Genomic DNA, 22,410 nt, shown 5'->3' on the forward strand with positions numbered 1-22,410 from the left:
ACACCAGAAATGGGCTTCACACCTTGTACCTAAGTTGGGAATCAAAGCTGGAGTTTAAAATGAGTCTAAAAGAGTTGTTTGTTGCTATCAAAAGTTTTGACAGCGTAGTGCATGAGACTGTGACACCATGTTTTTATACAAAATATTGATAATTAACATATTAAGATGGTAATTTTGGCTGTGGTGTGAATTTAATTTCTGCTCCCAGCAAACAGGCTGGGACTGTTGTTAGTGTTAAGTGAAGCAAATCTTTCTTGGTTGGCATAGTGTTGAGCTAACTGGAACTCCAGGCTATGTGATCTGCCTCGATACTTTGTCATAACACTTGACACAGTGTGTGAACCTGGCCAAGTAGACAGCTTCTATTATAAGAGTCACCATGACAGCAATGATGGTATCTAATTTCCTCTATACATTGGCCAGTCTTTCAGAAATTTGTGCTGAATTGTCACCTGGATGTCGTTTTTCATTTTCCCCCACGTCAGTATTCAGTGACAGAAATGAATATAATTTATGTGTGCCTTTGTAAAAATAAGTGTCCATACATTTTGATGATTGGATTAAGTCAAGTAATAGTTTTATTATTTCAATTTTCTGTTTACTAGATCAGTAGACACCATGTCAATCTGTTAACTAGAGAGCTGTATATATTTTGATTTTTATACTATTAAGACTACAAGAACAGGTCAGCTTCATTTGTCCAAGACCTATAGACTACCCCACAAACTATGTTTTCATCCAAAACAGAATTTTCTGTTATGGCCATGAGCATACATCCACCATTAAGTTCAGCCATGATCACTGGTCAACAGTTTGATTGGATGTCAAAATAAGGTTTGAATGATATCAGATGGTCTAATTATTGCATTTTTCCCTTTAAAAGAATCATGGTGTGTATTATTTTTATAATGTTTATGATTTTAGTCATGCCATCAGCCACACTGAAAACTTTTCATCCCTGCCAATTCAATATTTATGGAGCCATTGCACATAAATTACCAGTATTACTATTTCAATTCCTGGTACCCGGTATATGTTCCTGTGTTGAATATTGTATTAATACTTGTTTAAATAATTCTATACTTGTATCACTATTCAGCAGGTGTTTTATTTGCTATAATGAACATTCAACTTCAGACTATAGTAATCAAAATAAGTTAGGGAACACATGGTTTTCATGTAATGATTGCGTGAGTGAATGAGTGAGTTTTACGCCGCATTCAGCAGTATTCCAGCTGCATGGCGGCGGTCTGTAAATAATCGACTCTGGATCAGACAATCCAGTGATCAACAGTATGAGCATTGACCTGACCACTCGACCCCTTTAGTTGACTTTTACGACAAGCAGAGTCGCCGTTTATGGCAAGCATGGGTTGTTGAAGGCCTGTTCTACCCCGAACCTTTACATGTCTTTCATGTAATGATGTGAAAGAGTTGAGTGTTCCTTATCTTCAGTTACAGGAAATCCATGATTATGGTCATCACAACACAAATCAAGTATCATGATGTGAACATATTATGATTCAAGTATCTCAACATTTTGATACATTCAGATGGTGTATCATACCCAAAATGAAAATGAAATTGGGGAAAGCTGTCTGGGTAGTAGTTGTTTGTAATTCACATGTTTCAGGAGAGATGCTATTTTCTTCAGATGTGACTATGAAAGATTTTATGTAATCATCTTTTCCAGAATAGTGATCTAAAACCAGCCACAATGTCAGCAGACATGAAGAGCCAGAATTCTGAGGAATCCGACTACAGTGACCAGTCTGACGGAATGGAGGACGATGATGACGATGAGTATCAGGAACTACACGATTACTACAATGAAACAGATGACCTTGACCTGGAGAAGCCAAAGAAATGTGATGACCCTGAGTACTTTGAGTACGAGCTGCTCCAGATGGAAGATGTGGATAGGCTATTGAATGAGGAAATAGAAGCACTTTGTACCCCTTTAAAGGTAAGCTGAGTTGGAGATTCACAGAAAATAAATGGTGAAGTAGTCACATTACTTCACTTCCCATGACCATGTGTTACCTGGTGTTACGTGACGTGATACTGCTAAAAGTGGAATAAAAGATCAAAGTGCCTGATATCAATCTCTTGCTGTATTTTCTCCAGGTGCAGCAGAGCAATGGTTGTCCATTGTCAGTACCTGTCATTTCGTTATCACTCAATAAAGATTGCAATACATTTTGTATGAAAAGAGTACAGTGGTATGCTGGTAATACAAACCTAGTGAGATATTATCAGGCCATTACCTGTTCCTATAGTGTTTGAGGTGTTACCATGGTTAATGGCGTCATGTATGGCCAAATTGAAAAATATTTGAATTGATGTTCTTCAGATTACTCCATCTCTTGCCAAAATGCTGTTACTAACCCACGATTGGAGGAGAGAGTACATCCTAGACAGGTAGGTGCGCCTTTACTGGTCGTGGAATAGTATAACGATAACAGATCGATAATGATATACAACTGCAGTATTTCGATATATAAGATATGACACACATCCGATGCATCTGACCTTCACCATGTCTTCCTCCACAATTTCTATTTTTGTTAAATCATTAGTAAATGACTTATTTATTTTACGTATATATCTGACTGAACACCTCAATGTTAATTTTGAACTGTTTGAAGCGTGGATATCGGATCGTATACTTCATCCAACCCGTGTGAATCAAATGATTCAAATCTTACATGTTGCTGTAGTTTTCCCACAGGTATTATCTTGTTGCTGCGACATAATTCCTCATCTTAATATATACAGGGACCACATTTGAGCGTTTTGGCAAAATTTATTTTATGGGAAGAGAGTCAAATGTTTCCGTAGCCATGACTAGATTTTGTGTGTAAGTGGGGTACATTGAAAATAACAGAAGAGTTCTCGGCCAAGCAGAAAACGAGATTTATGTGTGAGGTAAAATATAACATTTTTGATTAAATGTCATTTTTTATACTTACCTGGTAGAAAGCCAACAATGCCCACGTGAGTGGCGCTTACTCAATTTCTCTCATAACACAGTCTACAAAAAGTAGAGACACGAGGTCAACATACGGGCGGTAGGTCACCCAGGTCACGAGATGACCTGGACACGTCATTCCCTTACCCAGCGAGGCAGACAACAAAACCCTCAGGAGGGGAGGCTGGGCGGGAACTCCCGACTGTTGGCTTTCTACCAGGTAAGTATAAAAAATGACATTTAATCAAAAATGTTATATTTTTTACATACTTATCAGGTAAGAAAGCCAACAATGCCCAGAATGGCACAGAGGCGGAGGGCTGAGAGCGTGGACGCGAGACCTCGCCCGTGTGTCTCTACGTAAAGAGGAACCAAGAAACCCTGAGGAGAGCGATCCACCGGCATCCGCCTCCGCACTATAGGGCGGGTAGGACACCAACCGCTGTCCGGACATCTCCGATAAGGAGGAGGGATCGGCCGACAACCCCGGAAGGGAAACCCAACACGAGAAAAGACAGCTCAACACTGAAGGAGTGGAGAGAAGCAACAGAAAAGTTTATTTGAGGCAAAAAGGGTGTGTAGCTGAGGTCCCCAGCTTGGCACCATACGAGAGGCGGGGGAGTGTAGGCCACCTAAAGAGGAGCAGCCCCGCGCCGAATTAAAGGGTAAGGACCCCCTGTTCTTTGCTGGGCAAAGACCTGGGGTCCTAGCCTTGAAATGCCCGCCAGATCCTCGTTGGAGAGGGTTCGTAAATAGTGGTTGGCGAACACCAAGCCAGACTTTCAGAAGCAGCCCGCCATGATGTCCGCCACCGCAATGTTGCGGTGATAAGCCATGGTGGCCGAGACGGCCCTGATCTCGTGTGGGTTGGTTTGAGTCGGAAGAGGTCTGTCCTGGCCTTTGTAGGCCTCTATGATGGCCGACCGAAGGTATACCCCAAGAGCTCTCCGATCAATCTCCCTTTTGCTCCTCTGGGAGTGAGGGAGGAAGAGCCTCCGCCGCCCCTGCCTAAGGGAGCGGGTACGGTCGGTATACACTCGGAGAGCCCTGACAGGGCAGAGAGAGAGTGCTCCCTCCTCCGTCGGGTCTACCAACGGCCCTAAGGAAGGGATGTGGAAGGTACGTCCCAGTTCGTCTGCCTGTTGGTTCTTGCAAACGAAGTCGGGGGCGAGGCCCAAGGACGCAGATCCTCCATCCGTGGCCTCAAATCTCAGGAGATCCGCCTGAAGAGCGTGAAGCTCCGATATTCGGGCCGCCGAGGCCATGGCCACTAGAAAGGTGGTCTTCACCGTGACGCGGAGGAGGGGAGCCTCTTCCAGAGGCTCATAAAAATCTGACTTCAGGTGGTCAAGGACCACTGCCAGATCCCACTCAGGAGCCCTCGGCTTGCGCCGACCCTCCGCCTGTCGGAAAGACTTGATGAGCTCCCTCAGTACAGAAATGTCCAGTCCCGGCGACCTCTTCCTTATAACGGACATGATGGCCGCCAGATTGGTGTTAATGGAGGAGGCCTTGAGCCCTCGAACGTTGCGCAAGTGAACCAGATAATCAGCTATCTGGGGAAGAGTGGCAGAACCGGCCTCCACGCCGTTGTCTTCACAGAAGGAGGAAAAGGAACCCCACTGGAAGTCGTAGAGCTTCTGCGTGGTTTTCCTCTGTGAGGAAGCCAAGGCCGAGGCTACTCGCTTGGAGTATCCACTGTTCCTGAGCCCCCTTTGAATACAAGCCAAACGTGCAGATCGAATACCTGAGGGTTTTCGTGAACACGGCCGCTTGGCTTGCTTATGAGAAGGTCCCTCCGGTGAGGGATCTGAACGGGATCCTGCAGACAGAGTCTGCGAAGGGGAACGAACCAGGGCCGGGCAGGCCACATGGGAGCCACCAGAAGCAGTCTGATGGACTTGGTGGTCTGAAGCTTGGCCACTACCTGTGCTAGAACCGCTGGGGGAGGGAAGGCATAAGCGTCCATCCCTTCCCACTCTAACGACAGTGCATCGACGGCCCAGGCCGCTGGGTCCGGCACGGGGGATACATAGATCGGGAGCTGGCAGTTCAGCCTGGTGGCAAACAGATCCAACATGGGCCTGCCGAACTGGAGACAGAGGGACTGAAACGTCCGCGGGTTCAGTTGCCACTCTGTCGAAGGAGGCGCGTCCGGCCGGGAGAGAACATCTGCCAGGACGTTCTTGGCTCCTGGAATGTGAACTGCACGGATGCTCAGGCAGAGCCTGTCTACCAGTTCGAACAGGCGGAGGGTCAGGTCTAGGAGAGGAGTGGCTCTGGTGGAGCCTTGATGGTTGATCGTCCAGGCTGCGACTGAGCTGTCCGTGTGGACCAGTAAGGTCTGGTGCCTGAGGGGAACGGACCAATGGAGGATGGCAAGTCGTACGGCGTCCAACTCCAGCACATTGATGTGCCAGTCCTGCTGGGCTGCCGACCAGGTACCTGCCGTCTGGTCCGACCCCAAGTGAGCGCCCCATCCTTGGGTGGAGGCGTCCACGAAAAGGTGACTGGTCGGGAGAGGTGTCCTTAGGGGAACTCCTTTGAGGACGTTGTCGTCCACTTGCCACCAGGTGAGCAAGTGTCTGAGGTGAGGAGGGAGACTTATTGGGTGAAGACAGTGGGTCTCCCTGACGTGCTCGTTGAGGAACACCTGAAGAGGTCGGAGCATCAGCCTCCCCCTTATGGTTAGGTCCTGGGCTGACGTCAGGAGGCCCAATATCCGCTGCCACTGCCTGAGGGACAGGGGCTCTGATAGTGCCCGAGTCATCAGGGGCGCTAGCCTGGTCATCCGCTCCTTGGGTACAAAAGCCTTGAAGGCTACTGTATCCAGTATGGCACCTAGGTATTGGAGAGAGGTGGTTGGTTCCAGGTCCGACTTCTCCAGGTTCACTAGCCACCCTAGGCGTCGAAGGAGGTGGATGACGAGGTCCCGTTGCGCCTCGAAAATGGAGGGCGAAGGGTTGTGAGCGAACCCATCGTCCAGGTACATAAGGAATTGGACCTGGAGTTCGTGGAGGAACTGGACGATGGGTTGGGTCACACGAGTGAACAGCCATGGGGCAGAGGAAATCCCGAACGGGAGGACATTCCACTGAAAGTGCCTGCCCCCCAGGATGAAACGGAGGTACCTGCGATCCGCCAAGTGAATGGGGATGTGCAGGTACGCATCCTGGAGGTCAAGGGACACCATGTAGTCCGAGGGCTCCAGTAACCGCATGGCTGATGGAACAGTCAAGAGTCGAAAATATGGCGGCTGTTCGAGGAGGAGTTGAACTCCTTCAAGTCGTGAATCAGCCACCATTTCCCCGAGTTGCGTTTGGGCCTGACAAAAACGGGGGAATAGAACCCGGGAGTCAGATCCTGGAGGGGGATTTCCTGAACTGCCCCCTTGGAGACTAGAGACTCCACCTGCTCTAAGGTGAGTTGGAACCTGACCGAGTCCATCGGACGTTCCACCGGAGAGCAGGTTAGAGGGGGCGGAGAGGAGATCGGGATGCGGAAGCCACGCTCCAGGATCCGACACACGAATGGGTCTAGTCCTAGCTGACGCCAGTTTGGGACAAAGAGGCTCAAGCGGCCGCCAACGGGTCCGTCGAATGGAGGAATGATAGGTGGCGGAAGGATTGGCGGGCACCAAGAGTCACTTCTTCTTGGACGTCCACTTGCCCTTGTTCCGCTTCCGCGGAGTGCCCTTGCTGGAGGTTTGGAATCCCTGGTTAGCCTGGCTGGGCTGGTTGGACTGGTTCGTGGGTCCTCGGCCACAACCTCCGAACCGAAAGTCCACCTTCCCTGTCCGCTTCCTAGGAGTGGATTGGTCTGCTGGAGGACCTCCCTGACGCTTGCGGGGGGTGGAGCCTGCTGAGGGTCCGCCACCCGTCATGATCCGATTGGTTAGGTCCTGCTGCTGGATCTCATGGCGAGTGCGGAGAGCTTCTGGGATTTCCCCCGCGAACAAGGTGTCTGCCGACACTGAGGCGTGACGGAGGGAGTCCCTAATCTCCGGAGGGAGATTAGTGCGCCCCAGGAAGCCTTCCCGTCTGAGGTTGGTAATGGCAGCTGAAATCCTAGCAGCCGACAGGGTGACTTGTGCCACTCCGCCAGCTACCGCTCCAAATGCCCTATACAGAGGTTCCTCACCCTGTTCCATCCCTGCCTCCTTGGCGAAAGTGGCCATAGCTTGGCAGGCGTGAGCAACATAGTTGCTCAGCCCCACAATGGATCTGACCTCCTTGTCCAAATGGATAAGGTGATTGTCCGACACCTTGTGGGGTACCCCAGCAGAAGCAACACGAGAGATATCGGGATCCAAGGAGGGAGGATCTAAAGGAATGGGCGAGTTCGCCACTGGAAGCCTGATCCTCTGTTTGTCTGAGAGGAGGAGCTGAGGGGTAAGGCGACCTGGTCCGGCGGTGGCAACAGCCTCCTTCAGTTCCTTAGCGGCTGCTTCAAGGAAGCGGTGCGGAGGGAGGACTTTCTGAGGGGAGAGAACACAGTCTTCAGGGCAGAAAGACTCGCCTCTCGCCCTAGAAGCGGCAGAAGGTTGATCGTCCACCTCCGCCAACACCACACCGGTGTATTCCGCAATTGCCTCCAGTCTAGACGCAGAGTCAGAGACTGGAGGGTTAGGCTCTGGGAGGACAGGGTCGCTGTCATCCCCCTCCTCCTCCGGGAGGATAGGAATAAGTGGAGGGTCTCTTGTGTTAATGAACTCCCTAGAGGGGGAGGACCTGGGAGAAGGAGAGCGCCTCGGGGAGTGAACAGGCGTCTGCCTCCGGAGGCGGAGCGGAGAGGAGGGTTCCGCGGAACGAGCCGATGTGGGCGGACCAAGGCGTTGATCAAGGATGGACTCCACTAACCCTTTAACGGAAAGGAGAAGCCTCTCTGAGCGAACCTGCTCCCTGTTACGAGACTTCTTCGCTTTTTTCTCCTTCCTTCTCTTCTTCTCCTTCCTCCCCTCCGGTGATACGGCTACGTCCTCCCTCAGGAGGGGCCGAGAGGGAGAGACGGAACGGGAGCGAGTATCGCTCCCCTCTGGCATAGTCCTGATGGGGTCTGACTCCATTCCTGACTGAGAGTCGAACTCCTCCGCCTCCTCGTGAATAACTAACTCCTCTGATGCGGAGGGAGAAGGAGGGCGGATGGGAGAGCGAGGCACCGATCGTCTAGATGACGCCGAAGACACTGGCGAACCTGCGGAAGGCGCTGCCTTCTTCCGATGAGACTCCCTCTCGCTCTTCCTAAGTACTGCCAGGTACTGATGAAAGTCCCGCTCAGAGAGGACCTCACACTCTGCACAAGTGTTATCCGCAGCGCAGGGACTCTTGCAAAGCCTACACAATGTGTGAGGATCCCACTTAGCCGACTTCCTAGTGCCGCACTGAGTGCAGAAGGAGGCGAATACCATGGTGGAACGCACGACAGGGTACGCTGCCGAGGGGTGGCGGCAGAGTAAACTCCTATCCGAGGAGGATAGGCACGTCACAAGCGAAAGGTCCGACCAGGCGGAAGGTTCGCCTGTCCTCCGCCTCTCCGTCAAGGCGAAAGGTCCGCCAATGCTCCTCTACACCACACAGGGGTTGAGGGGAACGACAGAAGAATCTCCTAGCGAAGGGTCCGCCTAGGCGGAGGGTCCGCCTGACCTCCGCTACTGCGCACAAAGGCGCAGGTGAACGATAGTTAAGGAACCCCTAACGAAAGGTCCGCTCGGGCGAAGGGTTCGCCAATCCGCCTATCCGCCAGCGAGTAACGCGGAAGCCAGACAAGGGTCCGAGTGCACGAGCCACACAAGCGTGAACCGAGACACAATCGGGACACCCGTGAAGCACGTGCAAGTGGGACGACGGCCGACGACCCACAAACTGCTGGCAAGAAAGAAAAAATCAGCTAGTTGCAGATAACGAAAAACACCTAAAAGCGACTAGAATGATGATAGTAGAGAGAGAGAGAGAGAGAGAGAGAGAGAAATATAGAAAAATGCAATAAACAAAGCACACACTTAACTAGAATCCAGTAGAGCGGCCAAGCAACACGTCTTGACTCGCTCGTCTCTAGTAAGGGAATGACGTGTCCAGGTCATCTCGTGACCTGGGTGACCTACCGCCCGTATGTTGACCTCGCGTCTCTACTTTTTGTAGACTGTGTTATGAGAGAAATTGAGTAAGCGCCACTCACGTGGGCATTGTTGGCTTTCTTACCTGATAAGTATGTAAAAAATAACATTTATGGACACACCCCAGGCACTGTATTTCTCTGTGACAAATACTTTTGTAACTGGTTGTCAGGACATCATAGCAATGGTTAAAATAATTTTGTATTGGTTTCCAGGCATCAAAAGGACCCTGCTCAACTTCTTGTTGACTCCAAAATCCGGAGCTCTAAAAAATATGATGTGAGTATCCGTGGTGTTCTGAATCCGTTACATGTGATGAGGCCATTAATGCAGCTACTGGAATGCTGCTACTGTGCAGACAGATAATGCGTCAACATCTACATCAAATATTTAATTATGTTGTTTCAAGCATCCTAGTCTGGACTAGATGCATTTTGTCGCTATTGCTTGTAAGGCAGCTGGTATGATCCCATTATAAGTTGTCAGCTGTATAGTAATCAGTTTCATGGCGGTTATTTACCGATTCTTTCAGGAGATGATGTCTGGTAGCTCCCATGTCTGTCGTGTGTGTGTGTGTCCTAGTCCCAGGGAGAACTTCCACGCCCTTAACTGTGGCCATGCCTTCTGTGCTGATTGCTGGGACATGCATTTCCAAGTCCAGATAAAACAGGGAGTCACTATAGGTGAGTACACACCACCAAATCAAGATAAAACAGGGAGTCACTATAGGTGAGTACACACCACCAAATCAAGAGTGAGTGAGTGAGTGAGTTTAGTTTTATGCCGCACTCAGCAATATTCCAGCTATATGGCGGCGGTCTGTAATTAATCGAGTCTGGACCAGACAATCCAGTGATCAACAACATGAGCATCGATCTGCGCAATTGGGAACCGATGACATGTGTCAACCAAGTCAGCGAGCCTGACCACCCGATCCCGTTAGTCGCCTCTTACGACAAGCTGAGTCGCCTTTTATAGCAAGCATGGGTTGCTGAAGGCCTATTCTACCCCGGGACCTTCACGGGTCCCAAATCAAGATAAAACAGGGAGTCACTATAGGTGAGTACACACCACCAAATCAAGATGAAACAGGGAGTCACTATAGGTGAGTACACACCACCAAATCAAGATAAAACAGGGCATCACTATAGGTGAGTACACACCACCAAATCAAGATAAAACTGGGAGTCACTATAGGTGAGTACACACCACCAAATCTAGATAAAACCATCAGTTTGGTTAAGAGTACAGAGCAAGTCCAGATAAAACGGGGACTTGGTACAGGTGAGTACACACAGACCAAGTCTAAATAAAACAGGGAGTCACCATAGATGAGTACACACAAGGTCCATATAACACAGGAAGTCACTTTGAGTAAGTACACACCAAGTTTGAATGAAACAGGGAGTCACACTAGGTGAGAACACACCAAGTACAGATGAAACAGGGAGTCATTAGGTAAGATGAGTGAGCACAACTAAATTTAGATGAAACAACTTCAGTATGAGGTACAGTTCAACCACTGAAAAAAAACTAAACTCACTGGCTTAAAACTAAACTCACTCAATCACTCATTGTGTGTATGTTGCAGGTATCGAGTGTATGGGCAAGGACTGCCCTGTGCTGGTCCCCGAAGACTTTCTGTGCAGTATACTCAGTGATACAACTCTCAGGGACAAATATTCCATGCTCTCCTTCAATGATCTCGTCAAGGTGAGTTGCACTTGTATTCACTCCGTCACTTGAGTGAGTATGGTCAATCCTCTTCAAGCATACCTCCTCATATCTTACTCTACATCTTTGTTAGTTTGTTGTAGAATGTTTAGGTGCTTGATGGTAGCATGTAAATCATTGTTCCTTGTGTAAGTAAACATCTTGATCATGCTGACGTACAAATTTACATAGATTTCCCATTCTGTAGTTCTGAACATTTCTCCTAAACTGAATCAAGTCTAAATGTTATGAAATGATGAAATACCATTAATGTAATGTTTTACCAATAATTTATACTACATGGATCAACACTACATTTTCCATTTCATACTTATCAGTGTCTTGCTCGTTAACCTTTACCTGTGTGCTCCATTTGCAGAACCACCCGCAATTGAGGTTCTGCCCAGGTGCTAATTGTTCGGTGATTGTTCGGGCTAAGGAAGCCCTAGCTAAGAAGGTCCAGTGTTCTCAGTGTAACAGCTCCTTTTGGTGAGTGAGGCAACATGTGTCATACGAGTATCATTGATTTGTGGGATGTCTCCTGAAATGGACAGATATCCATTCACATAAGGCTCCAGAATGTACAGGAGTTGGTTGGGTAGCCCAGTTGTTAAAGTATTCGCATCTCTTGGTTCTACCAGGATCTGCTGATCACTTGTTTTAATACCAGATTGGGCACTGTAGGATAGTGGTTAAAGTGTTCTGTCATCACAACGAAGACACGGGTTCAATACACCATATGGATACAATGTGTTAAGCCCATTTCTAGTGTTCTCCACCGTGATATTGCTGGAATAATTCAAACAGTGGTGTAAAACTAAACTCACTCACTCACTCAGTTTGGTATGCCAGGATATAGCTGAAATTTAGTTCAAAATGGTGTTAACCCACTCAACTCTCACATCAACTTAGAATGGTAAAAATGCCCATCTGATGTACATTGAACACCTTGCCCGAAGAACTGGATGATCACTTCTGTGTTTGACTTCAGTTTCCGCTGTGGTAATGAGTACCATGCGCCCACCGACTGTGAAACAATCAAGCGCTGGCTCACCAAGTGTGCAGACGACTCTGAGACAGCCAACTATATCAGCGCCCACACAAAAGATGTAAGTGACCGTTTTCCAGTCCCTATTGAGATTCTAGGGCAATAAAAGACCGTAGTGCCCTTGTAGAGATTCTAGGTCGGTGTACGTCCCAGCACCTTATACTGCTCTGATCTGACTGCGCTGCTGTAGGGAAATAACTTCTCTTATAAAAAATCAAAGTTAAAATGCAATGTCCTCTTTCTTCATGTACATATAATTTTTTTTCATTTTGAAATTGTGAATGTTCAATAGCAGATGAGTAATATATAATGTAACATCGCAACACCTTTATTTCTGATGTTTGGCGATGAATATTTTGGTTGGTCACTTGATACATTACATATATCGCTGCAACTTGTGTCGTTCACAGTGTCCAAAGTGCCATGTATGCATAGAGAAAAATGGAGGCTGCAACCATATGGTAAGTTTATCATGTTTCACAGGCTTTCAGGTTTGAGAAGCCCATGACATTGATCGGTTTCTAGATCCTAATGAAAACGCCATAAGTGTTACAGAACTTTGAACATTGGAAAATACTGACAAGTAGTCTTATAAGAAAACCTAAAAGAAAACCAAGTCATAATGTTAGAAGTACAAATACAATATTAGTCTTGTGAGAATAAGGCAGATTTGATAACTTACTGCTCCTGTCAGGCTGCATGAGTTGAATACTGCGTACCTGGTTAAAATATAGGTCAAAAAAGATATCTTTTGATCAAGAAAAACACTTTAGCACCTTGAGCATGTATCAATTGCATGGATATGTGTGCCATATTAATAGCCTATAATGGGTTCTGGTCCACAAAGGATCTCTACTCTCCACCTTTGCTCTATCTTGTGTTGTCCGTTTTCAGCAATGTTCCAAATGCAAGTATGACTTCTGCTGGATGTGTCTTGGAGGTGAGTAGCATGACGGTCATATTAGTATCTGTTAAAACCCTAAAACATCACTAAGGGGATTGCTGTGATGGAAAAGGCCCCCAGCAAACCATTCTGGTCATTGATTTGTCTAAACTGATCAAACAGTCCTTGCTCACCATAAAATTTACTGGAATGTCTGGTCAAGAATCAGTTATGTACAGCTTGTAGCTGGAATATTAGAAGGTTGCAATAAACACTTCTCACACTTTTCAGCTCATAGTGTTGTACATGTTGAGGAGTGATTCACTATGGTACATAGTATCATACATATAGCTTTTGTTGATACCTCTGCTGTCACAGGCTTAGCAGTCTGATGAATCTACTGTGTAGAGTCAAGTGCCTATGTTAAATTGTTACATGTAGTGTGCGAAATAGCCTGCTAGACTGTGGCTAGTATATCTCTAATCAGGCCAGTAAATCTCCAGTCACTCGCCCAACTGGCTTGTGAATCTTCATGTGTTCATTTTGTAAATATGTCTCTCTCTCCGACTTGTTAAGTTGTAATACACTTGTAATACATCATTTGATCATCAAGATTATGTGCTGATAAAGATGTTCATCATATTAGCAGCTTAGTGATGAAACTTGTCTCATGCCGACAATTCCTTATTCCCATTTTTAAAGTCTTTTGCTAAGTCTCTACCTTCAGATTTTGGGCTAGTGAATTGTTTTGTGGGCTAGTAACTTTCAGGCATAGCTAGCCTGGCTAGCCAAATTTGGAAACTTTCACTCATGATTACATGTCACCATTTCTGTGTTTAACAATACTGTATTGCTGTCCTTCTAGACTGGAAGGCCCATGGGAGTGAGTACTATGAATGCAGTCGCTACAAGGAGAACCCCAACATCGCCAACGAGTCTGTACTGGTGCAGGCTCGGGAGGCACTGAAGAAATATCTCTTCTACTATGAGAGGGTGAGTACCTGTCATCATTGATACCACATGCTTCATGTCATCCACCCACACATGGTCACTGGTCATCTCAGAACATATCGGTGAAAAACTTTGACAGACATTGGGTGGTGGGGTAGCCGAGTGGTAATGTGTTCGCTCGTCACGCCAAAGACGCTGGTTCTATACCCCACATGGGTACAATGTGGTCCCATTTCTGATGTCCCCAGCCATGATATTGCTGGAATATTGCCAAAAGTAGCCTAAAACTTCACTTACTCGCACACTTTGGCAGGCAGGACCCTGGTTTTGTTATCACTCTGACCAGAGATGGGTTGATAGGGGGACTAGTGGTTAAAGCTTTCACTCGTCACAGCCAAGACCTGGGTTAGATTCCCCAAATGGGTACATTTAACCCTATTTCTGGTGTCCCTTGCCATGATATTTTCTGTACTATTGGAAAAAGTGGTATAAAACTGAACTCACTCACTCTGTCAACAGTGGGAGAATCATGCCAAGAGTCTGAAGTTGGAGGAACAGACGTTGATGAAGATCCGATCACGGATCCAGGATAAGGTGATGACGAATGAAGGCACCTGGATCGACTGGCAGTATCTCCTAGATGCAGCCACACTGCTCAAGAAGGTCAGTAACATAGTTAGACTGGAAGAAGATTCAACCAATGGACACCAAGGGATATCTGACTCTTCAGCAGTCCATGCTTGCTACAACTAAAGTTATCAGGTGGTCAGGTTCACTGGCTTGAGTGGTGCTCATGATGTCCATCATTGGTATATCTGCTCCAGACTGATTTTTCAAAGACCACTGTCATACAGCTACAATATCTCCATGTGCAGCAGATGCAAGCTTCAGGAAGGGTCTCCATTATAACTGAGAAGTTTAGATAGGAAATATTTTAGATAATCTTATTACAGATGGTTGTGTTTAAGCTTGTGTTGAAGCTTCTTATTATTTATGGGGTGGCAAGGTAGCCTAGTTAAAGTGTTTGCTCCACATGCCAAAGTCCTGGGGTTGATTCCTCAGATAGACACAATTTGTGAAGCCCATTTCTAGTGTCCCCTGACGTGACATTGGAATATTGCTAAAAGCAGTGTAACACATAACTCACCCACTCTTATTGAGTGATTCGGAAGCTAAAATACAACATAATCCTGTTATGATTTGTTGGCCATGGGGTAATACCCTTCGTATATTTACCCATCTCACCGCTGGTAACATGTGCCTGATCTTGTTTGCCTTCCAGTGTCGATACACCCTGCAGTACACATACCCCTACGCATACTACATGGACAAGGGAGGTCGCAAGCAGCTGGTAAGATCATTTGTACATGCAATGACTTTGTGAAGAAACTCGTTGTTTTCAGTGTATACTTGTAGCACAAATCTTTATGTTATGATGCTGAAGTAGTCAAAATAAAAATCTTTTGTCCAACTTCAAGGAATGTATGAAAAGCTGCATGATGTAATGTTATGTACGTGTGTAATGTCGTGTGTCTCTCCTTCAGTTTGAGTACCAGCAGGCACAGCTGGAAGCTGAAGTGGAAAATCTGTCCTGGAAGGTTGAGAGAGCTGAGATTACAGATAGAGGGGTAGGTGCCTCTTAGTATAGATATAGGGTAGACCAGGTGACCCAGCACAGACAGAGGGGAGATAACCCAGTACTGATATAGGGGAGATTGCCCATAGGGGAGATAACTGTGCAGATAGAGGGGAGGTGATCCAGGACCCAGTAGAGATGGAGGGGAGATAGCTCTGTGCAGATAGAGGGAAGGTAATCCAGTACAGATATGGGGGAGATAACCCAGTACAGATATAGGGGGGACAACTCTGTGCAGATAGAGATGATCTAAGACAGTGATTCATTTGCCATCTTATACCATCTGTAGAGGTCAAACCACCTTTATATACTGGACAGGGAACAGCTTTGAAAACATTCATAATCCCCTTTATGGTCAGTATAGTTAATTTGAATACTGCACAAAGCATCTTTCAACCCAACCCAACCCACCTCATAGTAATTTATGAGTATGTGATGCCATAATTTGTTTGTTACAGGACCTAGAAAACCAGATGGATATCGCAGAGAAGAGGAGGCTGACCTTGCTAAAAGACTTCCTCCAAGTTGCTTAACAAGGGCTACAAGTTGTTTTATGTTATTTAAGTCACCTGTAAATCATAATCACTGAGTTGTCAGCCTGTTCATGAAAGTTGCCCTCATCTTCCACTCAAAAATATCAGAAAAGCTACTGAAAGTAGTGACGAAAATATACAAACATATTCCGTATTCTCTCTGGTTGTTACGGCTGCGTCAGGTCAAGGTCATGGCTTTCATCAGTCGGTGTAAAGTCTCTGTTGGGGCTTCCACTTAATACTGCCATTGCCGCGACTTTGCTTTCACAGAGAATATTTCCCAAAACTGGACTTCCAGGTGTTAAGGATTCACTTGATAGGTGTTGTATTACTTGTTTTAATAAGTTGCCTGTATTATGAAGTCTATCCATTACAAGTTGTCTGTGTCACAAAATGTGTGTATTACAAGGTGCCTCTTTTATAGACTGTCAGTATTTTGGGGTGTCCTCATTACAAGTTGTCTGTATTACAAAGTGCATGTTTAAACAAGCGGACTGCATTAGAAGTGGTCGGTCTGTATAACATACCAATGTTTGACTCTGCTTGTATGATAAGTGAAGAGTTCACATTGCAGGTTGCTTGTGTCATGAGGTGTCTTCATAGCGAGTTGTCTTTATTATTAAGTGTCTTCAGTACACAGTGTCTGTATTACAAGATGTCTGTTGTACATGCAGTGTTCAACACTCCCTGTATAATGAAAAGCCCACACTACAAGATGTTACAATTACAGGATAACAGTGTTACAAACTGCCTTCAATAATAGGTGTTTGTGTTACAACGTGTCTGCATTGTTTAGATATTTGTGTGTGGAAGATGAGGGTTGTTGTTAGTGTTGTGTGGAGCGGAGTTGTGTAAATACTGATGTAAGATATTATGTTTCTGTATCCAACATGCTGCATGGATGCGCTGAATCCAGTACTGATGGATGTTTGACTACTTTGTTGTATCAGGGATGCAGATGTTTACTTTATGACCTCAGATATAACCTAGTCCTAAAGGGAGACTTCCCTGCATTCTGCCTAGACCTTATAGCCCAATTTACAGTATGGATACATGTTAAAGGGAGACTTCCCTACATTCTGCCTAGACCTTATACCCCAATTTACAGTATGGATACATGTTAAAGGGAGACTTCCCTGCATTCTGCCAAGACCTTATAGTCCAATTTACAGTATGGATACATGTTGAAGGGAGACTTCCCTGCATTCTGCCTAGACCTTATACCCCAATTTACAGTATGGATACATGTTAAAGGGAGACTTCCCTACATTCTGCCTAGACCTTATAGCCCAAGTTACAGTATGGATACATGTTAAAGGGAGATTACACCGGATTCTGTTTATACTGTATAGCCTTACAGTATGATTGCATCAAATGGAGACTTTATAACATTTTCAGACAGTATGTACACTTCCTTTAAAGATATTTGACCACATCCTTTAGAGTCTCAGTAACAGTATGGATATCTATTAAAAGGAGACAGATGTGTCTTTAAGGAAGACTTCAATCACAGTAGAGACACTTTCCCCACATCGTTTCAAGTCACAAAACTTAAAGTTACAGGACAAACTTGTCTTAAAGGGAGACTTCCTAAGTTGTCATAGTATTAATATAGACTGCAGTCTGTAGTCTTCATAAGACCAGCCGCACTATAAATAGCAGTACAACGAATGAAGGATTATCTCCCTTTAATTTGATAAATTGGAGTTCAACAATGGTTAAGATGAGTAATGCTGTACAATGATTGTAAGACAATTTATACAAGACAGGAATATTCCATTGTCAACAGGTTTCATTGCCGTCAGTGATTGTTGGGTGTGTGTTTTAGACCTGCTGATTCCTTGTAGGATGAAAAAGGAACACGATTCTTTTATGTTTGTGCAGTTTATCAGTTGTGCCATGACAGGAGATCTTTCCTATAGCTATAGTTGACCTGTTGTGGTATGACAGATATTCTGAGGGGATGAAGGAATGAAGTGTTCTACGACTAGGTTGGGTACTATAGGAATATTTAGGGCTCATTCTAGTTAGCCAGTATTAATTTCCTTGCACCTCAGATGTTAGACATGTGGTGTCTCAGATAAAGTGATAGTGTTAGCATCACTGGCGGTACTTCAAGTCACCTGTAGACACTCCAGTCTATGAGCAGTTAAAGTGTTCGCTCCTCAAGCTGATTCCCTATATGGGTACAATGTGAATTATTTTCTGGTGTCCTCGCTGTTATATTGAGAGAATATTGCTAAAAGCGGCCTAAAACCCAACTCACTCCAGACAAGGCATATTTTGACAAGGATGCAGTTCAAAGTGACATTAAACCTTACAAACTCAGTCATTAGTTTACAGGGGTACAGTAGTTGAGACACATACCCTGCATTCCATGGAAGTGAATTTCAGTTGTTAGTTACAGACTTGTTGAAATAATATTTCTGTGTACTTTGTTCAGAACTATAAGCATGCATTTGTTCTGTTTGTTTAGTTGAGTATTGTAAGTATATATGATTGTAGATAGAATTTTGCAGGGTATCGTACATGATAGAATGATATCCTCTTGATATCGTGTATAAATGCAGAAAAAAAAGTTCCCTTTGAAAATAATATCCTGTTGTGCATAAGATATTAAAGACATTCATTTGGTTTAGGTCAGCTGTTTCTACTTTTGTTGTGTGAACATTTGATGTTAAAAATCTTCCTCAGTAGGGAGAGCCTAATAGTAGTTGCATAAAACTTGCTAACTGATGCTGCCTAAAACCTACTCTGTAGGGTGGTGACATTAGTGAAATAAATTGTAGTTACTGGGAAGACATGTTTAGGTACATAAAAGCTACTCACAAGAGAGATAGTATTTGATACATAAAAAGTACTCACAAGGCAGATATGTTTAGTTGCATTAAACCAACGCATTTTGAAGTTAAAATTTCATAATGCCTGCTGAGTATGAAAATTTGTTTAGCAGCACAACAGCTACTCATTGTGAATATACATGTCACTACAGGATTGCCTCACAAGGTGTAGACGTTTTTCCTAATCATTTGTCACAGAAAGAGGAATAAACCAAACCCAACTGACTCAAGATTTCTGGATATTTTAGCTGTGAACGTATTATCTAAAGAATGATTGTGTGTTTGTGTCATTATGTAAATATATTCCTGAATTTCTTACAGCACTATAGACGCTGCTCTTCTAGCCATTTTGTGTTGCTCCATGTACTGTACTTTGCTTGTACTGCCATTGGGCTTTACCTGATAGACAGTGGATGTTGTGTCTGAACAGTCAGTCGAGAGACTGAAGAAACAATAATCAGTTTGGACAATCATTATTAGATATATATCGTTAAAAAAAAATAGGGGATATTGGATTTACAAGAATGATTAAATGTAAAGGATGAAGCCAAGGATTAAATAAGTGATGAAGGATATTTAAAGGAAAATGTGAAAATTTATTCTATTCCTTTGGAAATGTTTTATCTGTATGGATATATATTACTTTCATTGGCACTGGCTAGAGGTATGCTCGCAAATGGAACATCCCCTACTTTTTTAGTGGTATGTTTCTTGAAATAGAGAGAACTGTTATTTCTGGTTCTCAAATGAAAAAGCTATTTGACCTGGTTGAAATACTGCCTAATTATCCAAAAGCATTTGGAAACTACCATATCATGATTGGTGGGGTTCAGGTGCTGGCTTTTTTAGACAGTTTTTTAGACAGTTTTTTTTTTCAATTCAGAACATGGGTTATATGAACAGGTATTATTTGTTTATTTTTTTTAATGTGCAGGACACCCAGCATATTTGAAAACCTGATTGAAAGTGAAGCTAGATATTTTCTAAAATATATCATTAACCCCCACAAAACAAGATGAGACCTTCCTTATGCTTGGTTAATACACATTAAGTTCAGAAAAATGAAAGTGTCAAGAAATGAGAGCTAAATAAAGACCCAGGTTAGATTCCCCACATGGGTTCAATGTATGAAGCCCATTTCTGGTGTTCCCCACCACCATATTGCTGGAATATTGCTATAAGCGCCATTAAACCATACTCCCTCATTCTCTCGCTTGCTTGCTCACTCATTATGTAAAGACAGAAAAATACAAATACATTTTATGGCTGTTGTTGCTTGGACCATGTGTAAGCTCTTTGGTCAATTACTTGAGGAAAGCAGAAACTATTACATTAATTCAGTTGATTCACTGATGGTGCAATTCATGTTTAGAATTTTTTCAGTAATATTCATCCTTGAGATTTCCATGGTATCCATTCCGATAAGTCTCCACTATACCCTGGATGCAGCTACAGCTCAGCCTGATGAATTCATTACATCCTGTAACTCCCATTGTGTCCAGTCAGATGTCTACACTGGGAGCTATTAATCACAACTTACTTTTGCTTTTTATACTATCTAACCGATTAAACTTGGCAACACAAACCATGCAGAGGTTCTCAAAAAGAGGTAGGAGTTCTAGCACATATCTTTTAAGATTTGGAAATGTCAATTTGCATGATTTCACTAAAATCTGAGCCACACTGCAAACAAACATTCTCAGCTGCGACCGCTATCATTGTTGACACTGGTAAGCATGGTTATAATGGCAGCCTAGCTGACTGGCTTCTGTGAGAATGCTGAGCCAGCAAAGGGAGGTAATAAAGTTATCGATCCGTAGATGTATTAAGGCTATCGTGGAGGTTTATCCGAACGTATACCCTGGAGATATCGAGGATGAATAATACTGGGCTGTGGGATAGCTATGGATAAATTGTTCACACCAAAGACTCAGGTTTGATTTCCCATGTAGGTACAATGTATAAATCCCATTTGTTGAGTCCCTTGCCTTGATACTAATGGAATTTTGCTAAACTAGTAGAAACAGCCTCTATCTGAACTCATTCACTCACTCAGTTGTATCCATGATACCCAAGTCAGAGATGGATTGTTATGAAATGAATACCTCTGATCTGAACTGTCCTCTATCAACTAGCTGTATCATTTTCAACATCATCACTGGCCTCAGGATTTCAGTGAAAAATAGTCAAGGGTTTGGTGATGAAAATCCATGTGTTTTGTAGGTTGTTCCATCACCATACAAGGGCATTCTCTCCCCAAATTCTTCGAAACTTTTTCTCATCCTTTTTCAGCTCTGCTTTTTGTACAGAAGAGGCTCATTTCAAAGTAGTATTTGCAAGTATTGAAAAGTGTGTCTTGTGCAAGTAAGGATTTTTTTGTGAGTTGAGATTTGTACGAAAATGTCAGAAAAAAATCTAGAATGAATCTAAACTGAAAATGTCTTTAGAAAGTGAGAAATTTGAACTCTGTATATATTTGGATATGTCTCATTTCTCATATGTTTTTCATAATTAGCAGTAATGAATATATCTAGAGCACATGTACATTCTTTTAATGTATTTATACAACCGTGGCAAAACAGATTTGTAAAATCTGGTTTAATATGAATTCTGTTGAATTAATAAACTGTGAAACTAAACAAGTGTCTGTTTTTAGAATATCCGTCACATTGATATACTTATATCATGCCTTGTCTGCTGGTTAGAATACTTTTAAACAAGTACTGCTGGTTAGCTGTCACAAGAGACAGATCTCTATTCGGAACTCAGTATTTGACCAACAATGGATTGTAATCGTAAACCCCACCTCAAAATTCATGACGGTGATAACGGAGCGAAGTCATAACATTGTGAAAGGATCATGAATAAATGATATTTATGCAGCAATTTAGTACAATGATAAAATTTGCAATTCATCGGTTCATTTCTGACTCAAACAGATTGTACTTCCTGTTGACACAATTACTCATATTGATATAAGTGAATTTATACATGGCATGCACGTGGTCACTTACTTTGGACATAAACTTTAGAGGGGTTATTCACACTGAACATGCTTCTCCATAAATCATCATCAATAAATTTATGAACGGACCCTAAACGGTGAAGATGGTGAAATGCATTACAACAGAATGGACATATTGTACACTAGATACACAAGTTAGAATGTACAAAGACAGCCCCAGCGTTTGTTATGACCAGGAAGGCATCTTTGGACAAACACTACCCACAATGCAATGGGTCTTTTTGCCGGCTGCAACACGTCCAATGATAGTATTAACTCCCCTAGTGTTTATGTTGTCACTGAATCCACACAAAATTGTTCACAGGCATAGGATTTTAGCCCCATCTGTGATTTTAACCAATACCAGGACTGCCCTTTCTCTTCCCACAGAGGTTACTCCTGTCATATCTTCCTAAATACTCCACATTACTAATGCGGCCATATATATTACTAATACAGCCATATTTCCCGGTCATCGAGAAATCCCCTTGCGGCAAAACATCGCAACAGGGATTTTCTCTCCCAAGAATTATCTCTCCCTCGTTACTATCCAATCAGAACACGCGTTAAAAAGACTTAGCTCCAATATGGCGGCCCCCATGGAGTTGGTTCATCAACGTGCGAAGGAAAGATTCGGTATTTCACGTTAACTGAAAATCAGGAACTGGCAATAGAGAGTGCAGGGATCAATCGCCATGATGTGTACGTAGAAACAAAAA

At 44.1% G+C, this 22,410-nt stretch overlaps 1 protein-coding gene across 1 annotated transcript in view; it reads left to right on the forward strand.

The window, feature by feature from the left end:
- Positions 1-21,326, forward strand: part of LOC137297084 (potential E3 ubiquitin-protein ligase ariadne-2-like) — a 29,659-nt gene extending 8,333 nt beyond the window's left edge. Inside the window, exons 2-15 of the mRNA XM_067829066.1 lie at positions 1,694-1,966; positions 2,354-2,421; positions 9,299-9,362; positions 9,616-9,766; positions 10,675-10,796; positions 11,176-11,285; positions 11,788-11,905; positions 12,255-12,305; positions 12,739-12,784; positions 13,593-13,720; positions 14,198-14,341; positions 14,961-15,029; positions 15,223-15,306; positions 15,773-21,326. Of these exons, the coding sequence (XP_067685167.1) occupies positions 1,718-1,966; positions 2,354-2,421; positions 9,299-9,362; positions 9,616-9,766; positions 10,675-10,796; positions 11,176-11,285; positions 11,788-11,905; positions 12,255-12,305; positions 12,739-12,784; positions 13,593-13,720; positions 14,198-14,341; positions 14,961-15,029; positions 15,223-15,306; positions 15,773-15,847 (1,479 nt within the window). The 5' untranslated portion in view covers positions 1,694-1,717 and the 3' untranslated portion in view covers positions 15,848-21,326. The remainder of the gene's footprint in view (positions 1-1,693; positions 1,967-2,353; positions 2,422-9,298; positions 9,363-9,615; positions 9,767-10,674; positions 10,797-11,175; positions 11,286-11,787; positions 11,906-12,254; positions 12,306-12,738; positions 12,785-13,592; positions 13,721-14,197; positions 14,342-14,960; positions 15,030-15,222; positions 15,307-15,772) is intronic.
- Positions 21,327-22,410: the final 1,084 nt, after the last annotated feature.

Source organism: Haliotis asinina, chromosome 9, assembly GCF_037392515.1.
Source record: "Haliotis asinina isolate JCU_RB_2024 chromosome 9, JCU_Hal_asi_v2, whole genome shotgun sequence".
NCBI classification, from domain to species: domain Eukaryota; kingdom Metazoa; phylum Mollusca; class Gastropoda; order Lepetellida; family Haliotidae; genus Haliotis; species Haliotis asinina.